This window comes from Dromiciops gliroides, chromosome 2 (genome assembly GCF_019393635.1).
Source record: "Dromiciops gliroides isolate mDroGli1 chromosome 2, mDroGli1.pri, whole genome shotgun sequence".
In the NCBI taxonomy this organism is placed as follows: domain Eukaryota; kingdom Metazoa; phylum Chordata; class Mammalia; order Microbiotheria; family Microbiotheriidae; genus Dromiciops; species Dromiciops gliroides.
The window spans coordinates 85754814-85766626 of record NC_057862.1 but is presented as its reverse complement, the minus strand read 5'-3'; the positions used below and the strand labels follow the sequence as shown (position 1 = coordinate 85766626).

At 38.2% G+C, this 11813-nt stretch overlaps 1 protein-coding gene across 1 annotated transcript in view; it reads right to left on the bottom strand.

Moving 5' to 3' along the window:
• Positions 1–5154: 5154 nt before the first annotated feature.
• CPXM2 (carboxypeptidase X, M14 family member 2) overlaps positions 5155–11813 on the bottom strand; it is a 234106-nt gene continuing 227447 nt past the window's right edge. Inside the window, exon 14 of the mRNA XM_043985357.1 lies at positions 5155–6234. Coding sequence (XP_043841292.1) covers positions 5981–6234 — 254 coding nt within the window. The 3' untranslated portion in view covers positions 5155–5980. The remainder of the gene's footprint in view (positions 6235–11813) is intronic.

Sequence of the window (11813 nt, the reverse complement as noted above, 5' to 3'; positions counted from 1 at the left end):
GGGGCAGGGAGTGAATTCCTATACACTCATTTTAAAGGGGATTTATGTGGTCCAAATTAAATGTATATTTTGAGAAACTTTCAAAAATTATTCATACACATCTATTGATGTATCCAACTGGCTCAAACAATAATGTCGACTATCTATGATGACATTTGATCCCTTTGGTTTATTCACTTGAGACAAATGGAATAGATAATTCATGAGAGACAGCTATGGACCAGTGGACCAACACTTCTGACCTAAAGTCGGAAGTCCTGGGATACAGTCACATAATAACTACGGCGTTGCTTTATATGTAAATGCTTTTCCAACTTTCACTGTCCTAATCTGTAAAACGGGGATGATGTTGATGATAATGTTGATGAAGCTAACATTTTACACAGGGATGAGAAATTGCACCTTTACAGAACTTTGTAAACTCCACAACTATCTGTAATTCTTATTAACAGAGCTAAAAATCAAAACACTGCTTAATAATTGCTAGAAAAAAGTGAAAAGACAGTGAAGAATGATAAAAATACAAGTATAGATATTTTCACTAACAAAAAAGCAAAGGAAAACCAGTAAATTAAAATGTAAATTTATGATTACCAAAGGCAAAATAGAAAAAAAATGTTATAGAACACGAGCTCTTAAAGAGTCCTTACAGATAATCTAGAACAGGGGTTCTTAACCTTCTTTTTGTCATGGACCCTTTGGGCAGCAGTCCGGTGAAGTCTATGGAACCCTGCTCAGGATGATGGGTTTTTTTGTTTTGTTTTTTGGGGGTTTTTTGTGAGACAATTGGGGTTAAGTGACTTGCCCAGGGTCACACAGCTAGTAAGTGTTAAGTGTCTGAGGCTGGATTTGAACTCAGGTCTTCCTGAATCCAGGGCCGGTGCTCTATCCACTGCGCCACCTAGCTGCCCCAGGATGATGTTTTTAAATGCATAAAATACAAGGGATTACAAAGGAAATCAATTCTATTTTGAAATGGCTATCATTAAAAAAAAATTCATTGACCCCATCCAATCCAAGTCAACAAGTATTTCTTAAGCATATACTGAGGATAGAGATAAAAATGGGAAAATAAAACCTGCCACTGTCCTCAAGGTGCTTAGTTGCTACTTCCTGTGTGGCCATCGACAAGTTGCTTAACTTTTCTAGGCTTCGGTTTCCTAATGTGTAAAAGGAGGTTGTAGGACTAGATAACCTCTGAACTCCTTCCTTCTCCCATGAGATCCTAGGCATAAGCATGAAGCATGACCTATTTTAAGTTAACAGGAACTCTTAGGGCCCTGGGTTCTGTGAGATCTGGTGTTTGACATAGTGTGAATAATTTCTGTGAGAAAATGTCATTCTATCTGTCCCTCTAAAATGTTGCATATGAAAGAATGCATATACATTTGTATTAAATATGACAATCTTCACTATAAAAATAGGCCCAATTTCTTCTATTTTATTTCAAAATTCCCCCATCCTCCTTTTATTCTAGGGTAGACCATATCAGCAAATCACCATTTATGGATTTTATCACTGTATTTTAAGTCTAAGAGTTCCGAGACCAAATTAGTGTGCAGGAAGGTGCCCCCAGAAATACCCTGGGAATGAACAACTCCCCTATGACATTAAAAACAACAGGGGCTGATCAGCTGCTTTACTGTTTTATTGTCTATTTTCATAAATTCTTTGTGTAACATTTTGTCCCAGTTTCTGACAGCCAAGTTTATGAAATGAGTACTTATGAATATTTTCCTTTTTCAAAACAGTTTTTTAAAAAAGAAAGATCTCAACATTAGCTAGAGATCTCAGTTTTTTGTTTGTTTTTTGTTTTATTTCTTTGTTTTAATTATTTCTGGAAATCCTGGGGGTCTGAGGAGGAAAATACAGGAGACTGTCCTTATGAGGCAGGGTAGAGAAATTTAGACAGAAGACCCAAATACCCATGAAGACCATGGACAAAGGTGGCACTGGGGTTCGTGAACCACTACGACATGGTTCAGTCATAAGAATCAATCTCAGTAAATAGGATTTATCCAATTATTATTATTATTTTTTAAAAATCTAGTCCTACTGGGCTGTGATCACATGGAAATAGACATAGCTTTTTCTGGAACTGAAAATCCCCAATTAGTCAGGGCTGCTATTGTTAATCTCCTTTATAGAATATTTATTATGCCAACTTCCCCCATTCAAAAGAAAACAAACAGAAACCCACCACTGCCTTCAGTTTTTAGATATATTTCTGGGACCCAATACTCTACCCTTCAATTGAAAAAGATATTTTGCATCATAATTCTATGTTGTAGTAGATAGAGAGATGGCCTATAAGTCAGAAAGACCTGGGTTCAAGTCCTGCTTCTGGCATAATTATCTGTGTGATGTTGGGCAAAGTCACTTAGATCTTGGTGCTTTATGTAACTCTGCAGAGAAAGTGTAGACTTGTATTAGCAGAGGACATTTCCACACAGAGGAATTTCCCTATATCACTGAACCCACAGATCTAGTCCTTATCTTTGTCCTCATCCCATATTCTCTAAACCCAGATGTACTTTAAATAAAATAATCCTCATATTAACTGAAGACACCATAGTAAGCTGCTTTAATGATGCTTGCTGGTCAAATAGGCATATCCCATTTCCTCCACAGTTTATGCAAAGTAAATGAATTGTGCATTCCCCTGATTAGAGGCTTAATCACACATACACAAAGGAGGAAGGCAATTCTCCAAAGGAGGAATGGCTGGGCTAATTTGTCACATTATTTTTGTGTGTCTCTTTTTAAACATTTTTCAGCATAAAAAGTTGGCCTTACTAAGAGAAATTCTATGAAGTCCTGATATTTGACAAGAAGAATAAATATGATGGGATGGAGTTGATTTTGTGATGTTAACTTGAACTACTGGTCTAACTAGAAAAATACCCAGAAAAATGGTAGAGAGACAAAAAAAATCAGTCAACCATTTGGAAGCTTATCTCTAGTCAGGCAAATAATAAACTGTTAAAATGAAGAACTCTTGGGTGGAGAGAAAGCTAGTAAATAGATTCCAGTGATTCATTCTCTTTCTTTCTCTCTCTCTCTCTCTCTCTCTCTCTCCCCTTATATGAAATTACATATTTTTTTTAACTTGTGAGGAATTTGGAAAACAACAATGTCCTTTTAGAAGTTGTAGGGATGGTACAGAAGAGTTCCAGGGAACTCATGATAGAAGAGGATCTCCAAATCCAAGAAAAAAAAAGAAAGAAAGAACTGTGGAGTATAGATGCTGATTGAACCATATTATTTCTTTTGTTTTGGGTGCTGTTGGTTTTTTTTTCTATTTTGAGGTTTTGCATCACTGCTCTGATTCTTTCTCTTGTAACAGGATTAATGCAGAAATAGGATTAATGTTATTATGTGTATATATATGTGTGTGTATATATATATATATCTATATGTATATGTATAGAGATATATAGATATAACCTATATCAGATTACCTGCTGTCTAGGGGAGGGGGGAGGGAGGGGAGGGAGGGAGAAAAATCTGAAATTGTAAAACATGTATAAACAAAAGTTGAGAACTATCTTTACATGTAACGGAAAAAATAAAATATCTCATAAAAAAAAAGAAGTTGTAGGGAAAGGATAAGGTGTTCTAGGGTAGCCATGTATGTCTTTTATTTTGAATAATGAAAAAAGTGTGACAAAGCTGGCTATTTAAATATGCTGCATTATCCACCTCCAAGACTTTGCTCATATCCTTTCCAAAGGAATGAACTCTTCTTTCTTTGTTCCTCTCTTCCCATGTCTGTCTGTTGATATTCTACCATCTTTTTAAGACAAATTGAAATTTGACCTTCTCTGAGGAATCTTTGTTGATTGCCCCAACCAGAAAGCAATCTTTTCCTGTTTCCACCTAGGAGAGCATTTTGTTATGCTCTTCTTATGGGCCATTTTGTATTATGATTATTTGCATATGCTGAACCTGGTGGATAAGCATGTAAGACAACTAAGTCAAGATCTAGGTAATCTTATCAGACAACCAAAGGGCTAGTGCCCATTTCTGAGTTTGTGACTGATGATCCCTATGGCAACAGTGATGTGACTACTATAGCTATCTTACTGCAGAGGGTCTGAACTATTGATAGAGAATCAGTTGGAGGGAGTTCTCAGCCAAACTCCCTGGAATGGCAAAGTATGGTTATAAATCTTAAGGGTCATCTCAACCCACAAAGCATTGTCATTCAACGTCTGGGAAGAAAGGCAAACTGATGTCCGGAAATACCTGCAATCACAGCCTCTCATGGGGAGGTGAGGAGAGGCTATGTATTTCAGGGTCTGGAGTGGGGGGGGAGGGGGGAGGCAGTGAAGCTCATCTCCTATAGGGTTGATCTCTCTAGTAATGATAAGAAAAATGATAGTGACCTGGCATTCATGAGTGATGCAATATATATATATATATATATATATTTTTGCGGGGCAATGGGGGTTAAGTGACTTGCCTAGGGTCACACAGCTAGTGTCGTGTCTGAGGCTGGATTTGAACTCAGGTACTCCTGAATCCAGGGCCGGTGCTTTATCCACTGCACCACCTAGCTGCCCTGATGTAATATTTTTAAAGGGGATCAGCACAGAGAAGTCACAATTTCCTTTCTCTTCTGTATTTCCAGGTCAAAAGGCAATCAGCATTATTTTAAAAAGCAAGAAGGAGAAATGGCTTTCTCATATAGTCAGCCAACTTCTTCAAACTGATCCATGGAAGACTTTACAGGCAAATTCTCATTAATTTCAGTGGCACATACCTGCTTTGGTGGGTGTGGCCTTTCATAAACTAAACCTGACTCTCTGGACTTATATTAGGTCATTTTAGCTATTCGCATTTCTGTAAAGGGCAATGAATATAGTTGGGGAGTGATGGGTCTTTATGTTACTCACTTTTCAGATCTTGTACAAAGTTGTAGAAGGCAAACAAATAGAAGCTGATTGAAAACACTGCTTCCCTCTTGGAAAGCTGGTGCCACTGACCTTGTGTTGAAGGGTGGGTACTATTATAATCCAGGGAATTGACCTAACAGCTTTTGCAGAGTAATCTTCTGTGGAAGACAAATACAACAAACTTCTCAGAAAGTCTATTGCTAGACCATTAATTTAGGATTTTTTTAGCAAGGTTTTCATTTTGATACCCTTCTTTCCTTTTATATAAGAGCTTTCTTGTTAAGGAAAAACAACAACAACAAAAGCTACATTGATTGGAGGAGTCCCATCAAGCTCAAGGTACATTTCCTATTATTTATAGAATGTAGGATTTATTTCATGCGTCTTGGAATGTCAAAGAATTAATACATTTTTTCTCTTTGGATACCCACCAACATCTTAAGTAGCAAAAGTCGTAATAGCCAAAAATAATAGCCAACCTATGGACTAGTGTGGTACAGAGGAAAGTATTTGGAGTCAGAGAATCTGAGTTCAAATTCCAGATCTGCTATTTACTATTGGTATGGCCTTGGGCAAGTTGTTTAATCTCTTTAGGCCTCAGTTTCCTCATTGCTAAAATGAGGATATTGGACTAGATGATGTTGAAGGTCCCTTCTGGACCTAGATCTCTAATCCTATCCTTTTAATTGTGCACATTTCAAAGTTGATATGTAGTTCCTGCTATCATAAAAGAAAAAAATAGTGTTTCTTCTTCCGTCCTATCCTCACCCCCATTTAGGAAGGTGATCTTAAAACTAGCTTCTCTGTTTTTTATAAGCCCAAGCCAACATGCCATTCCCACTTTCATCAATTGATCTCACCTTGTTATACTCGGGCCTTAAGAATTCATGTAAAGACCACAAAATGGGAACTATTTCGAGCCTTGAGCTCTGTCTTCTGGGACTTTCCTTGTAATACACACATACTAATTGCCATATCTTGAATTAAAAAAAATAATAATAACAATGAGGATGTTGGCTATGTAGCTACTAATACAATTGGTTTTGATTTAAACAGAACTTATAAAACCATCTGTCAGGAATTTATCTTCTCTGACGCCTTTGCCTGGCTCTCAGCTTCAAGCGCCTGACTGGTAGGCTTATGGGCTGCTTTCCAAACTTCTCCATGATCTCTTTAATCCTTGCAAGGTTGGTCTTGCTGATTGTAAAGTCACACCGAGTAGCTCCCATGTCATAACCCACGGCACAGTTCTTGGTCGAAGAGGTAAAGCCTTCTGCCCTCGCAGTGACTACGTATTCTCCCGGATTTAGAAGACGCCAATAATCCCCATCGTTGGCTGTTAAAAAGAAGAAAAAGAAATCCAGGAAAAAAATGGAATGAGAGTACTTCTCTCCTAACTCAAGTGTTGACATACTCATTTTAAGAGAAGTCATCTAGCCAAAGACATGCTTCCAGACAGCAAAGGCAGAATTCCTGGTATTTGGCTCATGTAGCTTTTCAATAAATTTGAGGAGCTCACATTTTTTTCGTATTTGGAAGCTCCATTAATGGTCCTAACTGGAAAAGGGATTTTAGACTTTTAATTTTAGATTTTTAAAAATACCTATAGGCCCAAGTCACACCTATGGAAAAGTCACTACAGACAGATCTCCTCCTTCCTAGCACGACTGGGCCTTTCATTATGGAAATGGAACTTCCAAATGCTAGACAGGGAAAACAAAATGCCATCCTGAAAAGTCATTATTGCTTTGGTTTCCTGATCTTTCACAGCACAACTGCAAGAAAAAAAATGTTGTGAATTTTAAAAAAGTACTTCATTTTTGAAGTAGAATGAAAAGGAATAGTATAAGTTGAGGCCAAATAGGCTTTGGAGAGAAGCTGGAATACACTTCTACTTTCCATGCACCAGGGGCCAAGGTAAACTTGACTCAAGCTTATTGAGATTCACGTGTGTTACAGGCTGCCCTGTAAGCTGGCAGGGGGAACTGAAGAGAGCTCTTTTTAGGCAGAAGATAATTTTAAGAATGAAGAACTTGGGATCAGTAAATATGTTTCAGAACTCTAGCCTAAAATGCCTCTTGCTGTTGTTATATCTCCCTATGGTTGTAGGAATGAGCACCTACTATGTTCTGCAATACCCCAGGCACTGTGAAAGAAACAGAAGCAGCTAAAACATGTTCCTTATCTCCAAAGAGCCCACCACTTAGCTGAGAATAAAGGTTAACTCAGAGGAAGGAAGACAGTTCTAAGTGCTAAATTTTGTGCAACAGGATCTATGTGTTAGAATAATCAGGCAATAGTTGAGTTGGTACTTAAATAGGACTTCTTCAAAAGACACAGAGGCAGAATAAAGGGGATGAGCATTCCAGGAGAAGTATATCAAACAAGCATGAAGTTCCAGGCCTACAGAATCAGGAGCATGGCATCTTTTTGGGTAGTGAAGAGACTAGTCTTATTAGATCAGGAGAATTAGAAATAAGATTGAATAACCAGGGCTGAGCTAGATTACAAAGGGTTCTGAATGCCTTGGGGAAGGCTTGGGTTTTGATGTATAGGATGGAGGGAACCATGCAAGGTTTCAAAGCAGAAGAATAGCTTGATGAAAATAGTGTTTTATGTTAGTCTGGTGGTGGACATACAGGATGAATTTCAGGGGGAAAAGTCTAAAATTATGGAGGCTGTTGCAATAGTCCCAGTATGAAGAGATAAGGTCCTGGATAGGAGTGGCAGAATGGAGGGAAACCAACAGATCAGAGAAATACCAGAAAGGAAAAATGTATAGGACTTGGTGACTGATTAGATGTGTAATGGAAGTTAAAAGAATTTGATATTTTTCATCTGGAGAAGAGATGGCTCAGAGGAACATGTTCACAGATCTGAATGGCTCTCATGTGGAAGAAGTATTGGTCATGTTTCATTTGACCAGCAGATAGAACCAGAAATAATCGGTAGAGGTTGTAAAGAAGACAATTAAGACTTGATGTCAGGATAACTTTTCTAACAATTACAGTTGTCTAAAAACGAAATGGGTTGCTTCCAGAAGAGGTGAGTTTTCCATTCCTTGGAGTCTTCCAAATAAAGGCTAGATGACCATGTGACAACTATGGTGCAGTGGGGATTCCTTTCATGCATGGATTGGGCAAGAAGGCGATTAAGATCCCTTCTAATTCAACTTCTGTGACCCTGTGAGTCCCAGATGATACCAAGTGTCTAGGTGAGTGAGAGAATAACTATAGCAGGAACAGAGGCAAGGGAGGTGGGAGGAAGAGCTGCCTGACTTCAGTTTTGGATAGGTTCTTCAGGTGATGAGTGACACATCCAAGTGGAAATATACACGAGGCAGCTGGAGATTTAAGACTGGAGCTTAGGTGAGAGAACAGAAATGGGTATGTAAGTCATATACTTAAGAGGAACTGGCATCAGAAAAATTAAGCTGGATATTTTTGTTTTCCCCCCAATCCCATGGATTTCTCTGCTATAACTATCCTAGAGATAAAAGGGTGATTTCATTTCATTTTATTTGGATGTGATTCCTTTGGAGTATAGAACTACTAGGAGAGGTAATTCCCTCCACAAGTTCAAATGGATAAGTGCTCTGCAAGAGTGGGTGGGTTGGGAAAGCCTTTAGGGTCTAGAGGAGCTTTGTCTGAATTAGAAGAAAATCTAAAATATGACATTTAAAGAAATAATTGATTGTCTTCAAGTGCTGCTTCTCTTATACATTGACACCCGAGCATGGAAAATGTGGCAAATTCATGAAAAATTGTTATGACCCAGGCCTGGATTGCCATACTATATCACAAACACAACACTAACATGACATACCAGTAATTCTGAACTTTTTGATATTCTGAACTGTTTGATATTTTGATAGCTCACATTTATAAAGTGTGTGACAAATGACAAAGGGATTTCCTCAAAAGACCCATGTGAAGTAGGCAAAGACATTGCAAGTATTATTCTCTTCATTTCACAGAGATGGTTTTATTGAGGAGTTTTGTATACTCTTCCTGAGCTATTACAGGCTCCAAATTACTAAAGTCCAAAGAAATGCATTTTTTTCTTTCCTATATTTATTCCTCAGTGCCCATGAACAATAGATATAAAATCCTATTTATTTTTGGGAATAGGACAGAAAGAATCCAGAATTTAACTGCCCATATTAATAGAAACATGATATCACTCTAAGAAAAAGCTTGTTAGGGAGAGTAAACAATGACATTCTCTGGGCTTTAATAATGTTATTTCTAATGCCTTAGATATGTTTTGAAGGGGAGATGTTTAAGAGAAGAATTTCAACAAAATGTTCTAATTTGAAGCCTAACCTGAACTATAATCTGAAACTCAGCCTAATCTGAGCATGCATACAACTCTAGGCCCCCAAAGGCTGTGTAATGGATGTTAAATTTGGGCTTTTGCTTTCAAGCAAGAAAGACTTCAAATACAGGTTGGGTTTCAAATGTAGCCCATATTCAATGGGCTGTGTCTATCATATAAGGACTAGCTGAGGGGCAGCTAGGTGGCACAGCGGATAGAGTGCCAGGTCTAGAGTCAGGAAGACTCATCTTCCTGAGTTCAAATTCAGCCTTGGATACTTGCTAGCTATGTGACCCTGGGCAAGTCACTTAATCCTGCTTTCCTTTCCTTATTTTCCTCATCTATAAAATGAGCCGGATAAGGAAATGGGAGACTACTCTAGTATCTTTGCCAAGAAAATCCCAAATAGGGTCAAGAAAAGTCATATATAACTGAAATGGCTGAACAACAAAGTTAGATCCAGAGACATTCAGTCCCAGAAGGTTGTTTTGAAATTACAGTCAGTTCATAAAGATGGTGTGTTAGGGGGTGATCGTGAGGAAGTTAGGTGATGTATCTGTATTAGAAGAAGGGTCCATACCAACAGAATCACATCTCCTTTGGAGATCTGCAGGATGGATACCCAGGAGTCCAATATACTCAAATACAGAAATAAATGTCTCGTCAGTTTCTCAAGACTTTACTTCATTTCTCACTTAGGTGAAAATACAAGGTTTTCACACATATCAAAAGTCATATCAAAGCTATTCTGAGGATTTGATATGAGAATTACATTCTAACTGGCCATTATCTCCCCACCAGAGAGGCAAAGGCCATGCATTATGGTTTTGCCCTCTAGGTTAGGTGTTTATGGGAATCAGCAGGTCTGCACTGTGTGTGAGAAACATCATGCCTGGAAAATCTTATTAGGAAAATCTCCATGTGTGAAGGAATTGTACAAGCCAAAGTGAGAAACAAAAACTAGCAATAACAAAGAAATCAGACCTAACTGAAACTCCAGGGAGCAATTCTGGATGCAGGGCATTCATATGAGGGCTTTTAAAACCCCTGTCCCTATTTCCAATGTACTGCAGGACAATCAAGTCACAACAAGATCTTCATGTGAATAAATCAACCAACTGAGCCATTATATACTAGTTAGCTATTACCATTAGAAACTCCACAGGTGCAGGATCAGAAGAGTGAAAGGGGTGGGGGCGATGAAAGAAAGGAAGCAAACTCACTCCATAAAGGAAAGGGCAGCCTCTAATCAAAGATTAATTATTATAGTGAGAGCCTTCTGCAAAGAACTTGTCTAAGTGAAAATATATGGAAGCAAAGCTAATTCATCAAATCCTTGAAACTCATGTGGCAATAGTCCTTCCCATTCCCAGACATACTAGTTTCAGGATCTGCGATTGTACTCTTGTGGACAGTCTCCTCCTCTCCCTCCTCCATGCTCACTATGACCCTTTATACTCTAGCAGATGCTTTGTCATGAGATGTTGTGACCAAAGGAATTCATCACCCTATCGGCAACCTTCTAGTAATGAGTCTCCTCATATGACCATCATACCAAGTTTTGCTAAGCCCACATTCAATGCTTTTCCAACTTAATAAGACCTGCCAGAGCTAGTGCATAGGATTAATAACTTACAAAGTGCTTTTTGTCCATCATCTCATTATTGGGGGCAGGGATCACATCATTAAAATGGGAACCCAAGGGCAGAATGGGACATCTCAATGTTTCAAATGAAGATGAAATCCTTTTGTTTTCATTTTCTTGTTCCTAGAAGAATGACTTCTAACCCTCATCATCATAGGTCATGGGTAGTATGGTAGAAAGAGAACTGCTCTGATATTAAGAAGACTAGGATTTAAGTCCTAACTATTCATTTTACTATGGGATTGAGGGCCAGTCACTTCATCTCCCTTAGCTTCGATTTCTTCCTCGGTCAAATAGAATAATAATTAGTAATAATAATTACTACATTAAATATTTATATAGTGTTTTAAGGTTTGCAAAATGTATTACATGTTATCTCATTTAATCATCATAACAACCCTGGAAAGTAGGTGCTTTTGGTATTTCCATTATAAAGATGAGGAAAGTGGGGGCAGTGGTTAACTGACATACTCAGAACAGGGCTTGAAAGTGTCTGAGGCAGAGTTAGAACTTGGGATGTCCTTACTTAAAATCCCATGCTCTATCCACTGTATCTGTATCTCTCTGTCTCTGTCTCTCTCAGACCTCGGAAATCCTCTTTCCCAACCTTACAAATGACCAAACTGAAGCTCAGGGAATGTCACTGATTCTCCCAAGGTTACATGAGAAATAAGAATCAGAAGAGGGATTTGAACTCAGATCCTCTGGCTCCAACAATGGTGCATTTTCCACTATGCCACATGCTAGAGAGCCAATTTAGCCCAACAGCAGCACTGAAGTAAACTGAGACTTCAAGACTTAACTTTATAATACCATTCTTGTGTATTTGGGGTTCTATGGAGAGAAAGCATTCTCAAATCAATATTCCGGCTCTGAAAATACTTTTTACAACATTTTCAACATTGTAGAACAATGGTTTCTCTGTTTCTTAACCATGAGTGGTTATTCAAAAC